Source organism: Prunus mume, linkage group LG6, assembly GCF_029339155.1.
Source record: "Prunus mume cultivar Tortuosa linkage group LG6, ASM2933915v1, whole genome shotgun sequence".
Taxonomy (NCBI): domain Eukaryota; kingdom Viridiplantae; phylum Streptophyta; class Magnoliopsida; order Rosales; family Rosaceae; genus Prunus; species Prunus mume.
The window spans coordinates 10252927-10279406 of NC_142703.1; the positions used below are offsets into that span (position 1 = coordinate 10252927).

General features: G+C 37.1%; 8 protein-coding genes across 11 annotated transcripts; 4 read left to right on the forward strand and 4 right to left on the reverse strand.

The window, feature by feature from the left end:
* Nucleotides 1–1667: 1667 nt before the first annotated feature.
* Nucleotides 1668–3111, reverse strand: LOC103334370 (putative glutathione S-transferase). Its single transcript, XM_008237329.3, has 2 exons — nucleotides 2581–3111; nucleotides 1668–2490 (listed from the first exon to the last, which is right to left on the reverse strand). The coding sequence occupies exons 1-2, from the start codon at nucleotides 2887–2889 to the stop codon at nucleotides 2131–2133; spliced, it is 669 nt and encodes a 222-aa protein (XP_008235551.2). The 5' UTR covers nucleotides 2890–3111; the 3' UTR covers nucleotides 1668–2130.
* A 254-nt stretch (nucleotides 3112–3365) lies between these two features.
* On the reverse strand, nucleotides 3366–4613 carry LOC103334369 (putative glutathione S-transferase). Its single transcript, XM_008237328.3, has 2 exons — nucleotides 4255–4613; nucleotides 3366–3915 (listed from the first exon to the last, which is right to left on the reverse strand). Exons 1-2 carry the CDS (start codon nucleotides 4561–4563, stop codon nucleotides 3556–3558), a joined length of 669 nt encoding a protein of 222 aa, XP_008235550.2. The 5' UTR covers nucleotides 4564–4613; the 3' UTR covers nucleotides 3366–3555.
* Nucleotides 4614–5714: 1101 nt separating this feature from the next.
* Nucleotides 5715–6683, reverse strand: LOC103334367 (putative glutathione S-transferase). Its single transcript, XM_008237327.2, has 2 exons — nucleotides 6348–6683; nucleotides 5715–6257 (listed from the first exon to the last, which is right to left on the reverse strand). Exons 1-2 carry the CDS (start codon nucleotides 6654–6656, stop codon nucleotides 5898–5900), a joined length of 669 nt encoding a protein of 222 aa, XP_008235549.1. The 5' UTR covers nucleotides 6657–6683; the 3' UTR covers nucleotides 5715–5897.
* A 500-nt stretch (nucleotides 6684–7183) lies between these two features.
* LOC103334366 (putative glutathione S-transferase) lies at nucleotides 7184–8190 on the forward strand. The gene is made up of 2 exons (XM_008237326.3): nucleotides 7184–7618; nucleotides 7750–8190. Exons 1-2 carry the CDS (start codon nucleotides 7310–7312, stop codon nucleotides 8107–8109), a joined length of 669 nt encoding a protein of 222 aa, XP_008235548.2. The 5' UTR covers nucleotides 7184–7309; the 3' UTR covers nucleotides 8110–8190.
* A 189-nt stretch (nucleotides 8191–8379) lies between these two features.
* On the forward strand, nucleotides 8380–10580 carry LOC103334365 (LOW PSII ACCUMULATION-like protein). Of its 2 annotated transcripts, XM_008237325.3 has the most exons (5): nucleotides 8380–8706; nucleotides 9167–9739; nucleotides 9836–9886; nucleotides 10159–10317; nucleotides 10460–10580. In XM_008237325.3, exons 1-4 carry the CDS (start codon nucleotides 8504–8506, stop codon nucleotides 10295–10297), a joined length of 966 nt encoding a protein of 321 aa, XP_008235547.1. In that variant the 5' UTR covers nucleotides 8380–8503; the 3' UTR covers nucleotides 10298–10317; nucleotides 10460–10580. The 2 variants fall into 2 exon arrangements, with proteins under 2 accessions (XP_008235547.1, XP_008235546.1); XM_008237324.2 differs by lacking the exon at nucleotides 10460–10580 and having other exon boundaries at nucleotides 10159–10451.
* Nucleotides 10581–11006: 426 nt separating this feature from the next.
* On the reverse strand, nucleotides 11007–12338 carry PSAE-1 (Photosystem I reaction centre subunit IV / PsaE protein). Its single transcript, XM_008237323.3, has 3 exons — nucleotides 11924–12338; nucleotides 11390–11455; nucleotides 11007–11292 (listed from the first exon to the last, which is right to left on the reverse strand). The coding sequence occupies exons 1-3, from the start codon at nucleotides 12194–12196 to the stop codon at nucleotides 11188–11190; spliced, it is 444 nt and encodes a 147-aa protein (XP_008235545.1). The 5' UTR covers nucleotides 12197–12338; the 3' UTR covers nucleotides 11007–11187.
* An 877-nt stretch (nucleotides 12339–13215) lies between these two features.
* On the forward strand, nucleotides 13216–17216 carry LOC148916050 (uncharacterized). Of its 2 annotated transcripts, XM_089054425.1 has the most exons (9): nucleotides 13216–13456; nucleotides 13577–13651; nucleotides 13766–13900; nucleotides 13991–14062; nucleotides 14336–14431; nucleotides 14708–14843; nucleotides 14920–14977; nucleotides 15066–16103; nucleotides 16597–17216. In XM_089054425.1, the coding sequence occupies exons 1-9, from the start codon at nucleotides 13327–13329 to the stop codon at nucleotides 16645–16647; spliced, it is 1791 nt and encodes a 596-aa protein (XP_088910551.1). In that variant the 5' UTR covers nucleotides 13216–13326; the 3' UTR covers nucleotides 16648–17216. The 2 variants fall into 2 exon arrangements, with proteins under 2 accessions (XP_088910551.1, XP_088910552.1); XM_089054426.1 differs by lacking the exon at nucleotides 16597–17216 and having other exon boundaries at nucleotides 15066–16195.
* Nucleotides 17217–20262: 3046 nt separating this feature from the next.
* Nucleotides 20263–25790, forward strand: LOC103334363 (uncharacterized). 2 transcript variants are annotated; one of them, XM_008237321.3, is made up of 6 exons: nucleotides 20263–20616; nucleotides 21607–21753; nucleotides 22124–22206; nucleotides 22352–24217; nucleotides 24647–24797; nucleotides 24900–25790. In XM_008237321.3, the coding sequence occupies exons 2-6, from the start codon at nucleotides 21615–21617 to the stop codon at nucleotides 25604–25606; spliced, it is 2946 nt and encodes a 981-aa protein (XP_008235543.2). In that variant the 5' UTR covers nucleotides 20263–20616; nucleotides 21607–21614; the 3' UTR covers nucleotides 25607–25790. The 2 variants fall into 2 exon arrangements, with proteins under 2 accessions (XP_008235543.2, XP_008235544.2); XM_008237322.3 differs by lacking the exon at nucleotides 20263–20616 and adding an exon at nucleotides 20821–21365.
* Nucleotides 25791–26480: the final 690 nt, after the last annotated feature.

Consider the following 26480-nt stretch of genomic DNA (forward strand, 5'->3'; position numbering starts at 1 on the left):
GGTTTTTGAGAGTTGCATATATTTTGGGAAATGAGTTGTGAGCTTGAGATGTGGAGATGTTTTGGACTTTGGGATTTTGTGTTTGAGTTTTGGTTTCTGAATTGTGAAACTGCATGCTAGAGCATTATTTTTACATGGTGGGGTTACTATGTTGATTTAAAGTGAAACTTTATTTCTGTCCACTCACATCTTTCTGTTTTGCGCCCCCATGAGTTGCTCCTGAAGGCATTCGAGCAAGTCACGAGCTCCGAACTTGTCGTCTGCTAATAGGGTCTGTATAAATTCTTTCTACTCCCCTGTTTGTTGTAAACAAATTCTGTAGATGCTCTGTTATTGCCCATGTTAGGCTACTACTTGAGGCCGGAGGCCATTTTGTGTTGGATTGTAGTTTGTAAAAGCATGCTGGCAGTTGGGTTGTATATTGTTGTGAATTATTGCAGGTTGTTTATTGTTGGGTTTGAGCACTTTACAGGGGAGACTCTGCCAAAATTTTGGTAGGACGTCTTGGACTTTTAGTAAGTGGGCCCGCATCAGTGTGATGTCGGCACCAAGATGGGTCCGCCGGGGAAATTCGGGCTGGTCCTGTCACTAATGCATTAATGACATTGTTTTAGTATAAGTAAAGTAACACATGTCATGAAGAAAATGGATAAAGTCCAAAAGATAAAGTAAGAAAGAATGTTATTAGCATTCCATAGTATACCCCAACCAGTCTAAACCCTTGAGCTACAAGTACATGGTTTTAACTTTTAAGGATTTGTTAAGACTCGGAAGTGTGCCACTCTAAGTGTATGCAAGTTAGTGATAATGTCACAAGAAGAAATCCAGAACAAACCATGCATAAAATAATAAGTTTTTATTGGGATTTTTCTCACCCATCTAAAATTAATCAGCATTTGCCTCGTGATTCATGGATCGAAAAGAAACGACCTTTTTTTTATATAAAACTTAGCTTAAATCAATTAGAAAATTGAAAAATACAATGGCAGAAAAACTTGATTATGTTAATTGATACTTTTGAGTTGAAAAATACAAGACGAGTGACATTTAAGTGATGTTTTGATGCATTTTATAAAATTATTGTGTAAATTACATATTGATTGTTTCTTTTATGTTACAATTGTGAAATATTTTTTTAACTTTCTTTATAAAAAAATCACATAAATATACATATAAAGTAAAAAGTCTTATTTAGGATGTTCGCCTAGGGCTCCAAAACATAGGACCACTAGGCAGAGCACCATTGGTGTTCTTGGGCCACACTCAAAATTTCTTGAAAAGTCATTTCCCAATTGGTCAAAAGGTCTCAAAATTACTTGAAAAGTCATGTCAATTGGTTAAAAGGTAGCCAAGAAGAAAAATGTGACATCCCGTTTAATATTCCAAAAGGAAATTTCAAGAAATGAAATAAGTGAAGCTGTTTGGAACTTGGCCTAGTCCATATGGTTACGGGGTGATACGGGCTCAGCTCAAGGGTGTGAAATATGAATACATAAAAGAGGACTTGACTAACAAGAGTGATTTGCTTTTACAATAGAACCCAGTTCACAAAAAGATCCCAGTGCCTGTTCACAATGGGAAACCCATTGATGAGACTTGGCCCCAAAATCCCCTGCTTTCAGATGGCCCTCATGAGAGAGCCTTAGCGCGGTTTTTGACGAAGATGATAGACGAAAAGGTGATTTTATATATTTTTGCATCATACAAGTTCACAATCTGACAACAAATAAAGCTAGCCACACAACCCAGCATGTATTCACTTACGGAACCTGATCTCCTTCCAGTCTATGATTTGAAAGAAAGGACGCTCCATTTCTACCTCTACAAATTTCACTGATTAGATAAAAGATATTGTGAAGGATCATTCATTTTCATAAAACCTTTATGATTTTGAAGTTTATGAAGGGTTTGTGAAGCGTATGCAGAGTTTCAAAGGTGCTCTAGATGTTGTTGGAACTATTCGCTTATTGGAACGTAGAAGCAATATTTTTTTTTTTTTTTGGGTCAATACGAAGGTTTCAATAGCAAACTGGAGAGGGCCAGAACCACATACACCCGGGGATGAACACCTACCAGGGCAGCACAATGTAGAAGCTTATTACTTTTATTCATATTGGGTTCATGTGGATATCAAGAAGTTGCTGTCTTGACACGCTCCTCCCTTCCTTCTTTCATATAGGCTAACAGGCGGCTCTTATCGGGATGATTTTCTTTAATCACAGGAACTTCCTTGAAATTTTTAATCCATGCCTGCAAGCGAGGGAAGCGATTCACTTCCAGCACTTGTACACCAGCTGCTTCTTCCATGACCTCAAGCCAGAATGTTATCAATCCGAAGACTAAGTCTGTCATTCCAATCTCGTCACCGTTGAAAAACTCGTTCTCCCCAAGGCTATGCTGTTCCAAGATTGTCATAATTTCTTGGGCGTCTTTTACTGCTTTTGCTTGCTCATCTCCAATTTTCCTAAAGAACGCAAGAAGGTTTGGCATCTAACTTACACAAAAGGACCAGTCAGTGAAAAGGTAACATTTCAAATGAATCTAGGAGAACAAGCCAAAAGATTAGGGAAATTTGATTACCTTGTCATCTAAGAACTTCATCCAAAACCGAGCCATGGCCCTTGCATAAGGGTCGTTTGGTAGCAGAGGGTTCTGAGGCCACGTCTCTTCAATGTACTCAAGAATAACAGTGGACTCTGCAATTATTTTTCCACCATGAAAAAACACTGGAACCTTCTTATGCACTGGGTTACTCTGAAGAAGCAAATCACTCTTATTGTATACGTCGTCTTCTATATATTCATATTTGACACCCTTGAGTTTCAGAGCCCATATAACCCTGTAAGGATATGGACTTGACCAATACCCTAGTACCTTTACTTCTTCCATATTCGTCTAGTTTTTGTTCATCTTCTTACTCTGGTGGGTATATATATAGGTATATACCTGATTGAGTGCAGTTCAAAGTTCCAAACCTGCTTGGGCTCTCAGTAGAGGCTAGGTGGAGATTACTAATTATAATTTGCCGTCTTGTTTGACCAAGTAATAATACTTCATCTATATTAACTTTACTACTTAGTTTTCAAATCCTGTAATTTGGATGTATGTTGATGTTGAATTGGCTAGAATGATGTAGGTGTTCCGAGAATTATTTTTACCATCTCATCCATTTTCGCCACCTGAAACTAATTTTTAAGTTGTTTTCTGCTGATTTTTTTTTTTTTTAATAATATATAAAAATTTCTGTTCAAAGACTAATCGTACGACAATTGGATTGATTATAAGTTTGGTTTTTGTGTTCTTTTCTTAGTTTTTTTTTAACAAGGTGATAAGAAAGTTGAAAAAAAAAAGAAAAAAGATAAGGGTAAATTGGAAAATAAAATATAGCTTTTCTGATGCATTAATGACATTATTTTAAGGGCTAATTTGGCATGCTATGTTATGAAAATAATCGCCATCTGGATTTCTTGTGAGAGAAAATAGTCAAAGCCCATTTCGGTCGGCTATGAGCAGGCCGGCCCATTGCCGAATCCTAAAATCACTATGTATCTGATTCTATGTTCTTGCTGATGCAATAAACTTCTCTCTTAGGGATTTGAAATAGGCCAGCAATCCATCATGTTCAGGAAGGTTATCTTTGATCACAGGGGCATCTCTGAAGTTTTTGATCCAAGTCTGCAAGTGAGGAAACAGATTAGGCTCTAGCAACTTGACACCAGCTGCTTCTTCCATCTCACCTAGACAACCAGCTATCCATCCAAATGTCAAGTCTGCCAACCCAATTGTGTCCCCTCCAAAAAACTTCTTCTCCCCAAGCCCACGTTCTTCTATTGTTTTCAACACTTCTTGCGCTTCTCTTTTTGCCTTCTCATGTTCTTCACCAACCGAGTGAAAATATGCAATAAAAATTGGAGTCTGCAAGGCCCAATGCAACAGATATGAATAAATCAAACCAGGCCCAATTCAATATTTTGTTTGGTGTTTTGTTTTTCTTATTAGAATATTTATGTTGCTAAACATGATATTAAAAGACTAAGCTTACTCTTTGCTAGGTTTTTATAGTGGCTTTGTGACTACTCATCAAAAGGCAAAAAAATCCAAATAAATGTGCACGAAACATATTAAAATTTAAATGTTCCGTCTTAGGCCTTCGAATTTTGCAAAATCAGCATCAAATTTATTCGTCAAATAATGTGATATGTTTTATTTAGACAAAAATAAAGTCACGTGAGAAAATTTAAATGTCTCACATACCTTGTCCTCTCCAAACTTAATCCAAAACCGAGCCATGGCCCTCTCATAAGGATCATCTGAAAGCAACGGATTATGTGGCCAAACCTCCTCAATGTATTCAAGAATAACAGTAGACTCTGAGATTGGTTTTCCGCCATGAACGAGCACTGGGACCTTCTTATGAACTGGGTTATACTGTAAAAGACGATCACTCTTGTTCGTAAGATTTTCTTCCACATATTCATACTTAACACCCTTTAGCTTTAGAGCCCATATGACTCTGTAGCAAAAGGGACTAGGCCATGTTCCTAGTAGCTTCACCTCTCCCATTTTCTGTGAAGATGTGTTTTTTCTTTCTTTCTAGCTTGCTCCATCCAATGGGTTAGCTTTGTTTGTCTTTATAAGCTTTTGGTTCAAAGGTTAGGTCAAAAGTTAATTTATGTATAAATAAAAAATAAAAAATAAAAGAATGGCCATTTCGTATACTTTTCTGTTTGTTTGCCAAGAAATTGACAAGTTGAAATGCGTGTATATAATCCAAAATTGGAGTTACACTAGGCATAGCACCATTGGTGTTCTTGGGGCACACTCAAAGCTACTTGAAAAGTCATGTCAATTGGTCAAAAGGTAACCAAGGAGAAAAATGCGACATCCAGTTTAATATTCCAAAAGGAAATTTCAAAGCTTTTTCTCCCAGAATATAATATATGCGGCCCGTACGGTATGGTTGACTGAATTGGATTGGATATATTAGGATATGATTGGAAGTAGTTGTTTGGTGCAATAAACATCAAGTTGAGATTGTAGGATTGAAACAAATATAGCAAAATACAAAATTAAAATAAAATAATGAATACAATTCTCAATGAGACTTGGCCCCAAAATCCCCTGCCTTCAGATGACACTCATGACAGAGCCTTAGCATGGTTTTTTACGAAGCTCATAGTCTGACAACAAACAAAGTTAGCCCCACAACTCAGCATGTATTCACTTAGAGCATTCATAATGGACTTTCTAAATCACCTCTTTAGACAAATTTTAAAGAGGAATTGTAAAAATACAACTCCAACTATGCTTCCTATCTACTTCCCTAAAATAGGAAGTCCTCTAGGAGCTCCTAAATCTGATGAGAGAGAAATGATTCCTAATGGCTCCCTATAATTTAATGCTGCTTTATTTAATGAGTATTTCAAACCTTTATTTAATACTAACTATTTTTTGTTTTGTTTTTTAATAGAGATGGACCAATCAAAAAAAAGTTATAACATTTATAACTCTCCAAATTAGGAAGTATGGTTGGAGTTGAAATTTTTTAGAGAACTCCTAAAATAGCTTTCTTATATTTTTAGCTAAATTTTAACTAAGAAATAGAGAGCATCATTGTGGATGCTCTAACAGAACCTGATCTCCTTCCAGTCTATGATTTGAAAGAAAGGACGCTCCATTTCTACCTCTACAAATTTCACTGATTAGAGAAAAAATATTGTGAAGGCTAATTCATTTTCATAAACCTTTATGATTTGAAGTTAATGAAGGGTTTGTGAAGCTTATGCAGAGTTTCAAAGGTACTCTAGATGTTGTTGGAACTATTCGCTTATTGGAATGTAGAAGCTATTACATTTATTTATCTTTGAACTTTTATTCTTATTGGGTTCATGTGGATATCAAGAAGTTGCTATCTTGACATGCCCCTCCCTTCGTTCTTTCATATAGGCTAACAGGCGGCTCTCATCGGGATGATTTTCTTTAATCACAGGAACTTCCTTGAAATTTTTAATCCATGCCTGCAAGCGAGGGAAGCTATTGACTTCCAGCACTTGTACACCAGCTGCTTCTGCCATGACCTCAAGCCAGAATGCTATCCATCCGAAGGCTAAGTCTGTCATTCCAATCTCATCACCGTTGAAAAACTTTTTCTCCCCAAGGCCATGCTGTTCCAAGATTGTCACAAGTTCTTGGGCGTCTTTTACTGCTTTTGCTTGCTCATCTCCAGTTTTCCAAAAGAACTCAAAAAAGTTTGGCCTCTAACTTACACAAAAGAACCAGTCAGTGAAAAGGTAACATTTCATATGAATCTAGGAGAACAAGCCAAAAGATTAGGGAAATTTGATTACCTTGTCATCTCCGAACTTGGTCCAAAACCGAGCCATGGCCCTTGCATAAGGGTCATTCGGTAGCAGAGGGTTCTGAGGCCACGTCTCTTCAATGTACTCAAGAATAACAGGGGACTCTGCAATTATTTTTCCACCATGAAAAAACACTGGAACCATCTTATGCACTGGGTTACTCTGAAGAAGCAAATCACTCTTATTGTATATGTCGTCTTCTATATATTCATATTTGACACCCTTGAGTTTCAGAGCCCATATAACCCTGTAAGGATATGGACTTGACCAGTACCCTAGTACCTTTACTTCTTCCATATTCGTCTAGTTTGTGTTCATCTTCTTACTCTGGTGAGTTATATATATAGGTATATACCTGATTGAGTCAGTTCAAAGTTTCAAACCTGCTTGGGCTCTCAGTAGAGGTTAGGTGGAGATTACTAATTATAATTTGCCGTCTTGTTTGACCAAGTAATAATAATTCATATAAATTTACTACTTAGTTTTCAATTCCTGTAGTTTGGGGTGTTCCAATAATTGTTTTTATCATCTCATTCATTTCTGCCACTTGAAACTAATTTATAGGTTGTTTCCTGCTAACTTTTTATTTTATATAAATAAATAAATAATTATGTTAAAAGACTAATCTACGGCAGTTGGATTGATTATAAGTTTGATTTTTATGTTCTTTTCTTAGTTAATGTTTAACAAAGTGATAACAAAGCTGGAAATAAATAAATAAATAAATAAATAAGGGTAAATTGGTTCTGATGCATTAATGACATTTCGTATACTTTTCTGTCTGTGTGCCACGAAATTGACAAGTAGAAATGCGTGTATATAATCCAAAATTGGAGTTACACTAGGCAGGGCACCACTGATGTTCTTGGGCCATACTCAAAACTACTTCCAGAATCATAATATATATGGGGGCTAGGGCTTGAGGAAGAACACAAACAATTCAACAAGAAATGGAAGAAGTGAAGCTGTTTGGAGCTTGGCCTAGTCCATATGGTTACAGAGTGATATGGGCTCTGGAGCTCAAGGGTGTGAAATATGAATATATAGAAGAGGACTTGGCTAACAAGAGTGATTTGCTTTTACAATATAACCCAGTTCACAAAAAGATCCCAGTGCTTGTTCATAATGGGAAACCTATTGCTGAGTCCTCTGTGATCCTTGAGTACATTGATGAGACTTGGCCCCAAAATCCCCTGCTTTCAGATGACCCTCATGAGAGAGCCTTAGCGCGGTTTTGGACGAAGTTCATAGACGAAAAGGTGATTTTATATCTTTTTACATCATCCAAATTCACAGTCTGACAACATAATATGTATTACTTTCGTAGATTATTAGCCTTTTTCCTTCATTAATAATCAAATGGAAATTTTCAATTTGTGTGATCAAGCAGGGCCTTCCATTTGCTACATTCTTTATGGCTGATGGAGAAGAACATGAGAAGGCTGCAAAAGAAGTCAAAGACCTACTCAAGATCTTAGAAGAGCAAGCTCTAGGAGAGAAGAAGTTCTTTGGTGGAGATGAAATTGGATTGGCTGACTTAGCCTTGGGATTTATAGCCTCCTCTTTTGGAGTCATTGAGCAACTGGTTGGTGTCAAAGTGCTGCATGCCAATGACTTCCCTAGATTATGTAATTGGATTAACAACTTTAAGGAAAACCCAGCAATCAAACAGAACCTCCTTAATCATGATCAAATGTTTGTGTACTACAAGCAGAAGAAGGAGATGCTTATTGCTTCAAGGACAACATAAAATTGCTTGTTAGTAGATTTCTTGTTACAGTAATTGTTCTTGCACTATATAATTCATAATGGAGTGCTCATGTTTTCCTCAGTTTTGTATGGTCTGATTGAGTTATGGATTTATAAAATACTCCATGTTCTAGCTATGGAGAAGCTCTTTACTTCTAGCTAGAAACATGTGGTGATAAGCTCATGCTGGAAAACGGTGACGTTTACAGCCAATAGAGAAGTGCTTTTTTTTTCTCAACAAACAAACAAAAAGGAAAGAAATAAGAAGGGCTGGTATTTACCACTTGGGTTGTGGGAGGAGGTGGCAGTATTGTGATCATCCAAATATGGCCTCCCAAGAAAACAGTAGAAAACTATCACAAGCAGCAAAAAAAGGCTGAGTTCAAGCAGTGGCCATGGCTTCTGTGGCAAACGGTCCCTTCTACATTCTCAAACCTCCAAACCATCCTAGTTACAAACTCAGTAGTGGTATCAGAACGACCCTCTGGTCATTCTCATGTACCAATGCACCATTTCTCACTCTGCAGACCTCAAAGCACAAGTCTTCAACCATCATTTGCTTTGCAACTGATAAGCAAACTTCTTCTACTGAAATCAGGTCTTCACCTTTGTCGTTTTCGCTTCCATGTATTTCAACATTCAGTTTATCTCTTTTCCAGTATTTTGAGAATGATTAATTGTTCCATATGACAGAATTGAGCTCCACCATATCTTAATGTTTTCTTGGATAATTGGATTTGGATATGACAAAATGACAACAACAAAAAAAGGCTTTGATTTGTGGTTGTGCCATAGTGTTGCAATTTAACTGTAACAACTTATTTCTCTAGTGATTATTGGTTTCAATTTTTACTTCTCATTTCTGGGCTAATTCTCCCTACTTCTGTCATTCATGGAACTGGTTCTAAAATGAAGTAGATACACTAAGGAATGGGGTTGTTTCGAATTTTCAGCATCTTTGCTGATTTGGGTTCTTTGCCTTCCAATGCCTTATGCTGTATGTGCTTATGTTTTACACATCAGGCTTCCTTGTAATCAAAGTTTTGTTTGCTTCACAGTTCCACAGCCAGGATTAGGAGTGAAGTTCTCACTCCCTTTCGCTCCGTTCGGATGTTTTTCTATCTTGCTTTTATTGCAAGTGGTGGTTTAGGAGGACTCATAGCAACCACACAGTTAATTGCAGCACTAACAAACCCATCAAGAGCACTTGATGCCCCTGAAATTGCGAAGGGTCTTGGGATAGACCTTGGAGCAGTGTCTCTCTTTGCATTCTTGTATTTGAGAGAGAACAAGGCCAAGAATGCACAGATTGCTAGGCTCTCAAGAGAGGAAAACCTTTCGAATCTTAAGCTCCGGGTTGATGAAAAGAAGGTCATTCCTCTTAGCTCTTTGAGAGGGATTGCTCGGCTTGTAATATGTGCAGGCCCTGCATCAGTCATCACAGAAGCTTTTAATCAAAGTGAACCCTACACTGAAAGGCTTGTGGAACGAGGGGTGCTCGTGGTGCCCTTTCCTACAGATGGAAACTTACCTAGTTTTGAGTTTGAAGAAAGTGAAGAGACTAAGGAGATTACTGCAAAGAGGAAAAGACTATGGCAGCTGACACCAATTTATATTCCTGAATGGACCAAGTAAGTAAACCATGTTCAAAACAATATAAACTTGTTCAACTTTAAGTTGTTCTTACTCTTTCTTCACGCACTTTTATGTTTCGTTGTAAATGGTAGGTGGTTAGATGAGCAAAAGAAGCTGGCAGGCGTCTCCTCTGACTCTCCTGTGTAAGTGTTTTCTCCAGGCTTACTTCTATCTTTAATTCCACTAATCAAAGTTCAAATATGATTGGATTTTGAGTCTACAAGTGCCTTATGCTCGCTCTTGCCATTGACAAGACTTTCCCTTTTTTCCTTTTTGAGTTTGAAGCATATAGTTTATTAGCTGATTTGGGCTTGAATTCGTGAACTCCTTTTTTTCAACAATCAGTCTATGTTCTTGGGAATATGAGCACAAGATCGCTTCTTGAGAAATTGTGCATCTTTTTGTTTGTCTGCAGGTATATATCTCTTCGCCTGGATGGTCGTGTTCGTGGCAGTGGCATTGGTTACCCGCCTTGGAATGCTTTTGTTGCACAGCTACCACCTGTAAAGGGAATGTGGTCTGGTCTTCTTGATGGGTTTGATGGAAGAGTTTAAGAAAATATTTTGTGTTATAGGTTAGTTTCTAGTTCTGGATTACTTGAAATCTTGTAATGTGATAGGTTATTTCTAATATATATACTTCCATTTTCTTTGTTATGTGGTCAGGCCTTCCTTAGAAATAAAACTCTGTTTTCTTTTGCCCTTTGAATATTGCAGTAGGATCAAAGGCATGATATGGAATATGCAGCTATTTCAGAAAGCATATTTATCTTTTGGCTTCTCAGCCAACTCTCTTGCATGGTTTTTCGTTTCGACCAAACACATTAAACATACTTTCTGGTGCCAACAAGGGTTTAGAGATTCTGAAACAAAAATTTTTGATAACTTGAAATGTCAGAGTTGGGTTTAGGAACGCACATATATGTTCTGATAAAACTTCCTAATGCCAGAGTTGTCTATTGGGAAATGGAAAATCCTGTTTGGAATTGTTTTCAGCTTCTATGTGGCTAACAGGTCCTGCTATATATGCATGCAATGATAAGGAAGCAACCAAAATGGGGGATTTGAGGACAGTTGACAGAGAAAAGAGTTGTTTTGTCCAAAAACAATTTAAACTAATCTATACATCAAGCCTTGTGAATGTTGAATTGCCATTTTCCGAGTCCGCTTTCTTTTTTTTCTTTTTCTTTTGGAGTTAACAGTCGCCTTGATTTGAATGAGTTGGTTTGAGCATCTTTCCACCTGCTTGTTTTGAAGAAAAAGCTAGAAAGAACAATATATACTCTATGAATAATATCAATTTGGACTTTTGGCAAACAGTGATTGAAACTTAACTAAGAAAGGGTGGAAGAAATCAGAGAGTATGGATACACAATAAAGGCACAAACAAGGAAGAAACTGATAGAAGGAGAATTAAGATCACAATTTACAAAGCTACTAAAAACTCATTTAACTTCTTCAATCTCGTCCAAAGCATAGTTATTTGTGGACACATTGGCATAGTTAACTTTGTTGAATCGAACGACGACTGGGTAACGGGTGTTGGGATCCTGTAAAATGAAGATCAACAGAGCAAATTAACAACTTAAGCAGACCCTTTTCTCATTTCATGTTAGTCTTAATTGAGAGACAAGTGAGAAGTCAGACCTGATCCACAGCTACAACAGATCCAATGCCTTTGAACCAGTAGGACTCCCTCCTAAGAATCTTCACCTGCAAAGTCAGTGAAAGATTCAAATTAGTCAGTGACTCAATATCTCCAGTCTATTGCACTGAAGAACATATATATTTCTGGCCACTAGAACATATCAACTGATCCTTCTGCTAGTTTTTCTTCTGGGTTTAATTTGGGTTTCCAATTCAGCAATTCCCAAACAAACCAAACAATTTAGAAGCTTCATATTTTCATTTGGGGTCCTCTGAAATTTCTGTTTATGCAACTGAAACTAAACAAGACCATTTCATTGTACAAAAGAACATATATTTCTGGCCACTATAACATATTATCATATCTCAGGACACAAATTAACTGATGCTTGTCCTGGTTTCTAGTGATTTTCATTCTCTCTTTTTTCTGAGTTTAATTTGGTTTCTCAATTCAGCAATTCCAACTACAAAACTATTGACAATTCACTCAAATAATAATTTTAAAAAGAATTCTATTTTTTAACATGAACTAACCTTCGTGCCTCTCTTGGGTCCAATTGGAGGTGGCTTAGGTTTTGGGGGAGCTGCCTCCTCTGGTGCTTCCTTGGTGGCTGCTGGTGGGGCAGCAGCTGCTTCATCAGCTGCCCTGATCACAAACCTGGCATTGTTTCTGGTGTTGGTGTTGGGCTTTGAAGAGAAAAACAACATGCTACTTCTGCTGGAAGCAGAGCCTGTGTTGTTGGCTGCTGCAACATTTGGTGCCACAACAAAGCCTGAGGCAGCTGATGCCATGCCACAGCTAGCCATAGCAATATGTGTTAAGTTATGTGCTGCTTGCTGCTGCTATGCTCTCTATCTCTCTCTCTCTTGCTGGCTGTGAAAGACTAAAAAGTTAATGGCTATAATTAAGACCACCAAAACATGAGAGGCTTTGAATGAATGAGTGCTGAATTTCTATGCTCTCTGTTGGAAAACAATTATCTGATCCTGCAAACGTGAGATAATAAATCGTTGCCTCCACTAGGGTGCTGACACCTATGCACCATATCCTTTTTGTTTGGATAATATGTGATTACATGTCATCCTTGCCTGCGTACTTGCTGAGTGGTCCAAACCAACCTTTTCTTTTCTTTTCTTTTCATTTTTGCCCTTTTCTTCTCTTGAAAATTCTTTTAAATAATGAAGTTGAACTTTTCTAAGAAAAGTAAAGAATTTATTTATTGCATTCCACTTCATAATTGCTTAATTATTGGAAATAGTTGTACAAATTAACATTTTTATTTAAAATATATTGTTTTTATAAATTATTTTAAATATATTCATGAAATAAAATAAAATATATTCATATTTCCTTATAATTAAATACGATTCTAAACTTTGTCAAAAAAAAAAAATACAATTCTAAACATTATAAATAAAAAAACTAAATATGATTCTTAAACTTGAATGCAATTTCTTAATTTAGATTTTAAGTTTTCTAATATCGTCTAATTAAGTAGGAAGTGTCGTTTATAAGATTTGAACTCAAATTTGTACTACTGCACCGAATAGTCACTAATTTTGTGTTTCTTTTACTACTTTCAAAACATTTCAAACACACACTGGGAAGAAAAGGGGACATAAGAAGAAATGTATTCTTGCCTTCTTAAGAAATGTTTTATTTTCCTAAAAAGAAAAAGTAATGTTTTATTAATTTGTGAAGAAAAAAGAAAAGAAAAGAAAAGATCATCAACAGTCAAGAAATGCCAAAAATATACAGATATTTAAAAGGCCGTATCACGTGCCGTTTTGGCGCCTTAATGCCCCTCTTCCAGCTCTCTTCGGTATTCAACCGCCATTGCCTAACGAAACGTTACAATTCTTCAAAACGCGAAAACGAAGCTAGGGTTTTAGCTGATGATGCTGATCACGGACCTCTTAATCTACGTTAGGGCACAATGAAGCGCAAGACTTCCGAACCTAACCCCAAAGATCCACTGCAGATCCGAATTCCATCACATCGAGGGTTTCATGGGATTCGGAGCTCCGATTCCCGATTCCCCGTCACAACGACGCCGAGAACCGCAGGTCGATCCCAAAACCCTAGCACTAGTCGCCTAATTAGCTTTGAATATGTTGAAATTTTGATTCTTAGTGCGTCGAAGTTGAATTTGAATGCTCATGTTTAAGTTTTTCATCTCCTTGTAGACATTAGCTGCAAGAAAAGAGTCAAATTTATAAATCTTGACAACGAGGATCAGAGACCCCCAAGATGTGAATTTGGTACTTTTTTCAAAATGTTACACCTTCCAAGTTCTCAAATTTGTCATATATTATTTTGGGAGATTGAAATTTGTTTGAAATGATAATAATCTGATGCAAAATGTATCAAATCAGCTGATAATGCCAAGACCTCCGAGTACGCCTTCTTCAAGAAATTGAAGGAAGGTGCAAGCCACAAAGCTCATTCTTATTCTCTGCATAAAGAGGCCTACCAAACAAACAATTCCAAGTCAAAGGACTGTTCCAGAGGTAATTATTAAACTCTGAAAATAGTGCATTATAGCGTTATAGCAATCTACATTTGCTCAATTGGTTTATGATGAATTGCCTGCTGTGCAGAGAGGGTCAACATGGTCCAGAATAAGAGAGTGGACGTGAGGTCTTCGTTTCTAAACGAAAATGCTACACCGAGTAAGTTTGGCTCATTCATTCTCCTACCACCTGGACTTGGCAGTGCATCAAAAACTGAGGTTTTCAATGTAAAGAGGCATAGTTAAGCATACTGCAGAAACTGGTGTGGCAATCATTCTATTAAATATAATTTTGACTGGAGTCTGTCCTATATGCCTATTTGGATTGCTTTCAACCTTAATGGAAAAATTCGGGCATGCTTATATTGTGAAGTTAAGCCAAAAACTGTGTACTTTAACATCGAAGTTACGAGTGCAACTTCCTTTTGTGCAGAGCTAAATGTGGAGAGAGCTTGTGCAACCTTAGAGGGTGTACACAGAAAACAGAACGATATGGTGGAGGAATATGAAAATTCCTTGAGAATTAAAGGTAAATGAAATTTGTATGTGAAACCTCTACATTCTTTGTTGTACTTATTTGGTGGCCAAGGAGATGGAGGGAAAGGAAATATGAATCTTACAAATTGGAAAAATCTTTACATTAACCTTCCAAAATTTATTTCTTTCCATCTACTTCATGACCCAATGAAGCCTAGCTTGTTGCTTTCTTTCCATCTGCTCCATCTGCTTCAGTTCTGATTAGGTAAACATCAAGAATGTTTAAGCATCTTGGGTTGACACTGTTAAGTTAATTTGAATCATTCAGGAAAAAGATTTACCCATTTTGAAGAGACAGAAACTGAAAACAGGCATGCAGACGTTTTTTATAGGAAGAGACAGAAGCTACGTCAGTGGGTCACAGAGACTTCGTTTCCTGAAATTGATGAACTCTTCTCAAAGGGGTTAGACATATGATGATCAATAAGTTCTTTTGCTTTCTTTATGTATCTTATTGAGAATTCAATCATATTTTCGCAGGTACGATTTTGTTTCTATGCTCCTCAGCCGGCTGGTCCCCAAGTGCAATGAGAACAATGTATCCTCTATTACCTTTTTTATGTGGATTATTGGTTCTACACGTTTTCGTGGTTTTCAATTACTATGAAAAGTACTTGCTCTTCCAGAAATTGAAGGATCCAAAGTTAACGCAAGCAGAGACCAATAGCAAGGCTATGTCACTTCCATCTTATGAGTCAGATATTGACTTCAAGGAACTTCCATGGACACCTACTAGAAACTTTATGGAACTTGATTGTGGCCCTTGCTTACATGATTTGATGCCGTCTTGTTGGTCCAAGAGATCAAGAGAGAGGATTTTCTGTTCCGATTCTCCAACTAGTTATGTTTACAAGAATCATCTTCAGTACAGAGTATGGGAACCTGAGTCTGAATTACTAGGAGGAAGAGCAATTTCATGCACTGAGAGTGACTCACAATCTGTCCTTCCATTCAAAGAATATGGATTAGTGTCATCTGGACATGTCAAAGAGATGGATGCATTCTGTCAGCCAGATGAATATTTGATCAAAAGAGAGCTAGCCGTTCCTCTGCTGGGTTGGGATTTTGGCAGCACGAAAGAAGATAGAAATTCATCTGACTTATCAAGATATGGAGCTGAACACAGATCTGCATCCTTAGCCAGTTATCAAAACCATGAAGTTCCAAGACATTGTCTTGAAGGCAACGACAATATACGATCAGGTTTCCCCCAAATTCCCTTAACCTTGTCGTGTCTAACGAACTTTATTAATCCGACTGAAGACTGCATTGAGGACACAGCCTGTGAAGTTGGCAGCACCATATTTTCTGTCCAAAATGACCATTGGTTTAGGAGCAAGATCATCCATGAAGAGCACTATCTTCCTAATACAGAATCTCTCCTTCCATTCAGTGGTTCCTGGAGAGAGTATTATTCATCAACTTTTCATGCTCTACAATTACCAGAACAGGAAGACATATCTTCCCGCCTTCTTACTTACGACAACGATAAGTACGAAAGAATCCTAGACGACTCCAGTCAGGCAAGAAGCCTTGCTCATTTCGTTGAAGATAATGTTAGCATCAATGAGAGCTCAGCCTTTTGCCCCCAGGTACCATTGGACACAGAGAAGGCATGGCCCTGGCTGCTTGACAACTCAAGCTGGGATAGAAGTGAAAGAGAGGTAAATTTTGATGATAGTGATGTCGATATATTTTTACAGTGAAGTAAATTCGTGTGGTAATTAAAATTTGATATAATCTACTTTCATCCCAACATGATTGCATTAACAAACTCATGTAGGGAAGGAAAAAAAAAAGGTTCAAAATGAGAGTTAATTTATGTATTGCGTGCTCTTTTGCGTTTGAATTTTGATGCACCAGATTGTCAAAGTGGAATTTATGTGATATTATGCAATTATGAGATTTGGTTGCAATGATATATTTCAATCAAAGTAGTTCAATTGAAATTGAGTATAAGTGTTTTTTCATGACCTTTCCTGTTTGGGTAGATATGATAAATCAGAATGAAAACGATCACAAAAGTTTAATTAATGACGTTGTTGGAGGAGGGCCCCTAATTAGGTCCCTTAATTTAGCATCTAATTTAAGTCATTATCATATCTTTTTATATATATATATATATATAAGTGATATTCTACTTTAATATGACTATAGGAAAGGGGATTCGAATTCGGGTGGAGAGTTGGAGGAGCATATCCGCTCTAGTCAACTTGCCTACCCATTTGCCTCCTTCCTTAGCATGAAAATGCTGATGTTGCAAGGCAAATTGCCTATTCCTTTACCTCTTCCCTTGGAGATGCTCTAAGTCATTTTATGCAAGTCATTATCATACTTGAGAGAGAGGGAAAGAGAAACAAGTGAAAGTGAAATGTTATCAGATTTATACTTTAAATTGAAACCTCATCATGGTCTTGTAATTCATTAATTTTGTGATTAACCATTATTTATTTATTTTTTAAAGACCCGGTTCGTCAGCATGGATGAACTCTGTGGTCCCACTTCGCCACGTCATATGTCCCCACTTTGTCTGCTGACGTCATCAGTCGTGTCCCTCGCATTCATTTTGTTCACATTCTTCGTCGGGGGAGTTGCTATTCGCCACGCGCTCCTCTCTCTCTTCTAGATCTAGCTGGGTCCGTTTTAACGATTTTACCATCATATCCTTGTGAAGAAAATTCTTTCGCATCACATGAGTTTTAAGCTGTGTATGAAACAACCCTCTCTGTGTACTTCAAAATAAAAAGTAAGCATTATTCACTTGGAAGGATTGGTGACCTTCCCGTGATGATTAGTAACTTCAGTACGGACTAAAAAAAAATTTAGTAACAAGCGACTGGGAGATGAGAATTTACATAAATATTCATTGGGTGGTTAAAGATTTTGAACCTTCCTACACATGAATGAAGGTGAAAGAACTCAACTAACTGAGCTCTCGACTAATTAAAATTACATCTCTTGATTGACAAATATTGTCTACAATTTTTCAAATACTATTTACGTAATCGATCAACGAAAAAATTGTTTGTATGCAAAAGTTTCCCCTCTCTATACAATTTGTAGGTGAATTGCAAAGTGAATGGTGACAAATGTGAAAGAGCTCTATGGAGGTGACACTTTACCTCTCAATCAAAATGGGCTAATTGGTTTAATCCATCACTTTCATAATGATAAAAGGATCAATTAACCTCCTAAATCTGCCATAATCTTAATTGGGGGACTTGACCAATGGAAACAAAAAAGGGGGTCATTGTCATATGCAATATTATGCATGTGCGCCCTATATGCTTCACCATTGACAAAAAGACTAAAGATTTGCGTCCCCTCCCAGATTTGTTGCCGGATTTAGTTAACTGACCACTCTAAGCTTATGCACACGCTTATAAGTTATATGCATATATGACAACAAATAAATATTTAAAAACAACTATTAAGAATCTATCTTTTTCTCACATAATTAGGACAAAAAAGTGGGATTTTGAAAACAAAAAATAATATAAAGGAAATACTGTAAGAATTGGGGTTGCAAAATAAATATGGTAAAGACCACAAAACTGTGAAGGAAATTGAGGTTTCATCCTAAAATAATTGATATTGGGGGGAGTAGTGCAACTTCTTATAAGCCATTTGCAAAGTTTTATAACTTTTCAATGTGGAATATTTCCACCTTCACATTCTCACAAGTTCCCATACGGGGACAAAATATATTATGTGACATAGAGCACGTGTGGCCATTAGACTTTCACATGCGAGCAACCTCCTCTCTAATACCATAAAGGAACCAAACTACTTTTAAACCCTTACAAAATTTTCAACTTTTAAATATATGACATTTTTCGTTATTCTCATTCTCACAAACTATAGTAAGTACATTAGATTTTTTATTTGCCACTTTATAACCTTACTTTATAAAAAGGCCATTAATGGTTTGCATTATTGTTTTTGTGGAGCCAATAGAACCCCCAAAAGTGGATGAGCATCATATTAAATGTGTTAGGAAATAATGAGTTTTATTTTTTATTTTTTTAGGACCAAAAAAAATAAAATTGAAAGCTCCTCCACCAATGGTGTCGTACTCTTTTTCATTATGAGCAAAGAATATCTCGTCTTGTAAGTTCGTAGTGGTTGGTAGTAGGTCCTTCTTTGTAGTAGCCATGTTGAATATTATTATTGTCCCATTGTCAATGTCAATGATTTTACCGTTGAGATTTCATGTTTCTGACCAAACTACATCGCCCCATGATTTATTTTACCCTATACTATTCCATTTCCTACAAATTTTTTAATTTTTTTTCACCTGCCTTTGAAACCTAACACACATGATGATATGACAAAAGCAGTTTTTTTTCACATTCACAACATTACCTAATAAGGATTTGTTACGCGTGATGTGCGGACTACTTAATTGAGAATCATGTTCGTCATAGAGTTTCTCATAAAAATACAAAACATATCGCCTATAAAGAGTAGTTGGATTATCTCAATAACTGAAAAGTGTATCGTGCTTAAATCCAACTCGAGTTCACGGTGCTTGAGGAACTAAATGATAAAAGAGAGGACTTTTAGTTGTATACAACAAAATTTATGTTACATTTTTATAAGAAAAAGCTACAAACAACCTATTCATTATTGTAAATAGCTCAGTTGTTAAGTGAACAACCAACAATTTATTATTTAGTATAAAAAGTGCATTATGTTAATACAGAATCAAGACAATAGTACTTATTGTTTAATTAGACCAATTGGGCGCCTTCCTAAACGTTTATTTATTGGTAACTTGCTTTGACCAAAAAAAAAAATTTGGTAACTTGCTTTTAATATTTTATATATATTAGAGGGGTGCATCTTTTCTGTCCTGGCCATTCTAATTAGACAACAAAATATATAAAGAATCTTCTTATCTTACACAAGTAGGAAAAAAGTAAATTGTATGATTAAACAACTTTAAAATGCATGGCATTTCATTCATTAGAAAATTGTCTACTCCATTTCTTCTATTATATATCTACAAATAATTTCTCTATTATGTAGCTATGGACATTTAGTCATTAGGGTTGTGCTAATTATGCGATAAATATATATATATATAAAAATGAATGGGCATGATCGTTAGTTGTATTTATTTTATTCATAAATGATAAAAATGTTTTTGAGGATCTTTCTTATTGAGATGGGTAATAATATACTAAACTCACACATACAATACGGATGTTAGGACTTGAACCCAAGACCTTACCCGAATAAGCAATTACTCTAAACTACTACATTAGTGGGTCATTTGCATAAATGACAAAAATGTGATTTGTACTTGAAAGTGCAAATAGGTTTGTACACGAAAACTATAAAAAAAAAATATTAAAGAATATGAAATTGTTAATACACGATGAAAATATAAATATCATATAATTTTAGGAAAATTAGTGTTTACGTTTCAAATTATGATTTACACGCTTAACGATACAACTCATATTGGGTTTTGGATTTAATTTAAAACGCACGTAACATCTCCCAATTTTACATATCTATATATATATAAACAAAAGATAAAAAATAATGAAATATTCAAAATACCAGAAATTTTTAAAGTGCAAATAACATCTCCGAGCACCATTTAAAATTATAATAAATTGAATTATTAAACACGGAAATAAGATAATCGGATAAAATTTCACTTTCACATAGGGGCCGTGGTATGGGTGATAGCAAACCCAATAAGTTTGGCGCACAATCGTATCAGAATCCCTAACGAATAGCCCACAACTGTAAATATCCCAAACTAAAAGGGCATAAGTATAAAAACCCATACCTTCATGAAAAAATGTTATTATTGTCCTGATTATCCTCCACTTTCCCTTTGCTTTCGTTTTCGCTCCCTCTCTCTCCTCTCTCTATATCGTTATCATCTGGTTGCTCTCTCTCTCCGTAATCGAACCTCATAAATCAATCGTAATTAAACAAACCATTTTCAAGTCCGAGACACACAGAGAGAAAGTCGGTGGAAGAGAGAGAAGCAGCAGCTTAGCAGAAGCAAAGAGAAGCCAAAACCACGCCACAAGCACACAGAGACTCAGAGCCGCCGATCTAGTCGCCGCGTCAGATGCCGATAGCTTCTCCGGTCGAATCTCCGCCCACATTATCGCCGGCATGACAGTCTCCGAGCACCTCGCCGGTCACTAGGTCCCAATCTCTCTCTTACTCTCTGTCTCTCTGAATGCTGCTTGGAGCAGTGTCAGAGATTGTGGCTGAGTCGTCCTTTTGATTTCACAGTAGCTTTTTGTTTCGGGGTTGCCTTTTTGCTCTCTCTCTCTCTCTCTCACTTTTTCTCCGATCTCGCACTTATCGAAGCTCTTAAGCTCTACTGATGAGCGAATCTAATTCCTTCTCTCGCTGGATTTACTTTTCTGCTTAGCTAAAGCTGTAGACGTAGCAGCTTTCCCAAACATAATAATATTCTCGCTTTTTGTTTAAATTTAGCTCAATGATTTCGTCTTAATTAGTTCACTTTTGGTTATATTTTGATCTTAGATCGTTACTTTTTGGATTTTTTTTGTTGCTTTTTTGGGGTGCGGGAGCTTGTATAGTAGAGTGTGATCGGTGATGTTTTTTTGAATAATAGAGGGTGGAGTTTGTTCTGCAGTGACGCGACGCATAAATTGATTGTGATATTTCAACGAATGAGCTGAATTTTCACCTTGCATAACATTCTATTTGTCTCTATTCTCTCTTATACGGGTGCCCTTCTTCTTTTACTCTTTGGAAAATCAGCTCCCTTTCTCTCTCTCTCTCTCTCTCTCTCTCTCTCTCTCTCTCTCTGTGGGACTTGCAGCTTCTTCCCCAAAAATATCTGGGTCTTCAACTGTTTTTGATAAATTGGCTTGCTTTCCCAATTGAGATTTAAGCGTCAAGCCGGCAGCTTTCCTACTAAGGTTTGTTTGTGTTGGTTTTGACTGAAAGGGAAAGATATTGATTTTCTATCCATAATTTTTAATCATGTTGAATTTTGTGCTTGAAATTAGTTTTTTTGCCCCTTTCTTAGTTTTGTTGGAAGCTGTCCTGTTCAACGCTTTTGTTTATTTTCTTGGAATTCTTTGACTTTAGTCCTTCAACAAATGAAACAAAAAGTGATTGCATATTGGGATTAATCTACTGAAATATGTGATCACGCAGGGGTTCAAATGAACGGGATGCAGATCAGTAAAGCTCACAACACAGACAAGCCTTTCCCAGGATGCTTGGGAAGAATGGTGAACCTCTTTGATTTGAGTACTGGGGTTTCTGGAAACAAGCTGCTCACCGAAAAACCCCACCATGATGGTAATTTCCTTTGATATAATCTTTTATTTATTGGTAATCAGTGGCATATGCTAATTCTTTGTGGATCAAGTTCAAAAATTAAGATAATCCTTCACTTGATGTTGACTGTACTCTTGCAACTACTTCTCTTCCCCCTATTGCCCTATGTTAGTAGATTTGAAATACTATAATAAGTTACTATCATGTCCCATCAGACAAAAGTTTGAAAATAATTAGCATTGCTTGCTTGATTGAGGTTTTCAAATTTCAGTTGTCAAATTCCTGTTCTCAAATTTATTTGTAATTTTAGTCATCTTTTTGTAACATGCTTCTCTTATGCAATTGGTAGTCATGCGTGTCAAATATTGTACTGATCCATCAGTTTTGGTAGGCTCTTCAGTCTCAAGGAGTCAATCAGATGTGGCAACAATGTTGGGTCCTTCTCCATTTGGAGATCACATAGATGATAAACTGGTGAGTTTTGCAGGATTTTGCTCTGACTAATGTAATTTGTGCCCTCTGGGGAAACAATTTCAATGCAAAGTTGTCTTTGGTTTCTTATTGGATCATAGTCTACTGCAGTTTCCTGATTTGTGTTACATTTGTATGTGGTATTCAGATTGTGCCTGAGTTGAGAAGAAGTTCATCAAACAATAAAGTATGTGGAACACCCATAAAGATGCTTTTAGACCAAGAAATGTCAAAAGAAGTGGAGTCTAAGAAGAATCCACCCAATGTGGTTGCAAAGTTGATGGGGCTTGATTCTCTCCCACGAGAGCAGCCTGATTCAGCTTCACAAAGATGTTCACAATGTACTAATCATTCCAGCGCGCCATTGGGATGTTGGCAGCAAGATGGGTTTTTGGACAAGGGCATGCTGCGTGAATTTCATCAGTGTTCAAAGCAGAATGATTACAAAGATGTTTATGAAGTCTGGCAGCAACCTCAGAAAGCAAATTATGGAAGAAATAAATCACCGCAGAAGGGAAGGTGTAATGAAGAAGTTAATGAGAAGAAGATGGCTCTTGTTCGTCAGAAGTTCATGGAAGCAAAACGCTTGGCCACGGATGAGAGGCTTCGCCAATCCAAGGAATTCCAAGATGCCCTTGAAGTATTAAGTTCCAATAGAGATTTGTTCCTCAAGTTTCTGCAAGAACCTAATTCCTTGTTTTCTCAGCATCTAAATGAATTACAATCTATTCCTTCTCAACCTACTGAGACAAAGCGGATCACTGTTCTCAGACCTTCAAAGATGGTTTCTAATGACAAATTATCAGGATCAGGGGACAAGAGCGATGAACCCACAAAGAAATCAGCTCAGGTCAGTCAAGCAGCTGCATGGGACAAAAGCCACCATGGATACTCTCCAATTTCTGATCAGAAAGTTGATGACTATCCTGTTCAACCAACTCGGATAGTGGTATTGAGGCCTAGCCCTGGGAAGACTCCTGATGTTAAGGCTGTGGCTTCTTCACCTACCCCATCACCAACAATATTACACAGTGAAAACTTCTATGAGGAACATGAAGATGATGAGGAGAGAGAATCAAGAGAAGTTGCAAAGGTGATCACACAGAAGATGCGTGATAATTTGATGGGTCATCGGAGGGATGAAACTTTGATTTCCTCCGTCTTTTCCAATGGTTATACCGGTGATGAGAGTTCATTTAACAAATCAGAAAATGAATATGCAAATGGAAATCTCAGTGATTCAGAAGCTATGTCACCATCTTCTAGGCATTCATGGGATTACATTAACAGGTTTGGCAGCCCTTTTTCTTCATCCTCCTTCAGCCGTGTGTCATGTTCTCCAGAGTCATCTGTTTGTAGAGAGGCGAAGAAGCGACTTTCTGAAAGATGGGCTATGATGGCATTAAATGGGAATCCTCAGGAACAAAGACATGCCCGGAGGAGCTCTAGTACATTGGGTGAGATGCTTGCTCTTTCAGAGATAAAGAAGCCAGCAAGATGTGAGGATGAGAGCAGTCAGAAGGAGCAAGAACCAAGGGAATCAGTTTCATGCTTAATTAATGGTTCTAGTGAAGAAGAAGGTGTGGATGATTCCCCCAGAAATCTTTTGAGGTCAAAATCTGTCCCCGTATCTTCTACAGTATATGCTGCCAGGGTCAATGTTCAAGTTTCAGATCCCGAGGCTGGCAAGACAGATGTTCCTAAAGAGCTAACTAAGGCAAAGAGCATGAAGTCATCGTTTAAAGGGAAAGTCTCAAGTTTATTTTTCTCCAGAAATAAGAAATCAAATAAAGGGAAATCTGATGTATCTCGATGTAACAATGAAAATGAATCTGCCCTTGCTGAACCACCAAATTCTCTGGTTCCTCCTGGTATAATTAGTGATGATGCATCTCAGTGTGCTAATGATGGTGGCCTTGAAGGGTGTTTGTCTCCTGCTTTATTTGGAAATTCTGGAAAAGAATCTCCAGATGTAACAAATATGGGACAAAGACAAGGCACAATTCCACCGAAGGTAGTTCAGTTTTCTTCTTTGTCTGATATTAATGCTTTCTCTCTTTATTAATTCTAACTTGCCCTAAAAAACAAAAATAAAAATAAATAAAAAATCAGAAGAGAAACTTAGTTTCGTAGGATGTATTTTGTTTGACCTGTATCTGCAGCAACCTTTAAGCAATAAAATTTGGAATGTAGATGTCTATATTTGTGATTTTGGTAACAAACAATGTGTTATACTTGGCACAATGGAATGAGTGATATGGAAAAACCATAAAACGATTGTTCTTGCTATATGGAGCAAAATGCATGCATTGTAGATAATCATTGTTCTTAAAACCTGAGCTATTCAGTGTCTTATTGTCATGAACGCTGTCAACTGCATGGATTTAAGTTATCATTAATGAATGGTTTATTTGATTTGTTTTCTATTTTCCAAATTTTGCAGGCAGGGTTGTGTGTGACAAGGCCTGTGGTGCCTGGAAATGTTGTCGAGAATCCTGATCAGCCAAGTCCAATATCAGTTCTAGAACCACCATTCGAAGAGGATGACAATATAATTCAGGAGTCCTCTTTGTATTTGAAGCCAGACCACCTAGGTATCTCTCCCCGCTCTCTCTCTCTCTCTCTATTTTTCTATGGCTTTTTGTTAATTCCCTTAATCATTGTCTTATTTTACGATTTTTGTGTGTTAATAACAGGAAGACATCTCAAGTCTAACTTGATTGACAAATCACCACCTATAGGATCAATTGCCCGGACACTCTCATGGGATGATTCTTGTGCAGAGACTGCGACACCATATCTATTAAAATCCCCTTCAGTTTCCACCGAGGAAGAAGAACAAGACTGGCATGCCATTGTCCAGACTCTTTTATCAGCAGCTGGCCTAGATGGTGAGGTGCAGTGTGACTCGTTTTTCACTAGATGGCATTCGCTCGAAACTCCTTTGGATCCATCTCTCAGAGACAAGTATGCCAACATAAATGACAAAGAGCCTCTGCATGAGGCTAAGAGAAGGCAATGGCGATCAAGCCGGAAGCTTGTATTCGATAGTGTTAATGCAGCCTTGGTGGACATCACTGGTTATGGGTCAGACAGCAGCACAAGAACCATGTCATGTAGTGGGGCCCACGACAGGTTTTCAGAGGGTGATTCTTCCCTATTGGCAGACCGTGTGTGGGGCCGAGTGAGGGAATGGTTTGCCAGTGAGGTGAGGTGTGCTTCAGGGGAGGGAGGGGACAGCAACAGCCTGGTGGTGGAGAGGGTGGTGAGGAAGGAGGTTGTGGGGAAAGGGTGGTCTGAACATATGAGATTGGAAATTGATAATTTAGGGATGGAAATAGAAGGGAAATTGCTGGAAGAGCTCGTGGAGGAGGCTGTGGTTGATTTGACAGAGAGGACATGACCAAACTTTTGATTCATTTTTCATTTTAAATTTTACTGTAACTCTCTCTCTCTCTCTCGCTCTCTCTCTCTCGCTCTATTATTTTGTGTATTTGATTTTCAACAATGGTGGTGGCCCTAACCCACCTTTAATTGTTTAATGCCACAGATGTTTCAGTTAATCATTATTTCATAATTTGTGACCACTCTGTTTATATACAACTGTACAATATTATTTGGCAGCTGACTTTTGTCGCACGTTCAAATCTCTCTCGTTGTTTGTAAGTGTACTTAAATGCAAATTGAGAAGAATTGCAGGACTTCTGTGTTAATTTGTTGCTTCAAAATTACGTACAACTTTCGGTGTAGAGGTGACATAACTATTTTATTTAAAGTACAAGAAATAGTCTAAATTATAAAGAAATGAAGTTTTTTACACACACAATTATGATAACAGAGGATTTGAACTTGAGATCTTTGATTCGCAAGTCAATGCCTTTTCCACTAAGTTACACCCTATTGACTAAGAGGTGGTAAGGCTATGATTTTGTTGTCATATTGTATGCTTTAGTTTATATATTTTATGGCAAGATTCTCCTTTCGGCTCTAAAATTTATAGTTAACGTGCATGAGGGTAAAAGGGTAAAATACACCACTTATTTGACCTCATTGTCGGTCGGTGCAATTCTGTATGCTTCAAAATAAAGCATTGGCGACCTCCCAAATTAAATAATTAAATAATTAAATAATAATATGTGATCAAATTTGTCTTAGTGTGGTTGGAACTTGTTTTAAGACCAACCAAATTTTCTTTTATCTGTGGCTTTAATTTAATGTTGTGGTGGTTAAACATAGAAAATACTTCAACTGAGCCCTTAAGGGAAAATGGTTCAATT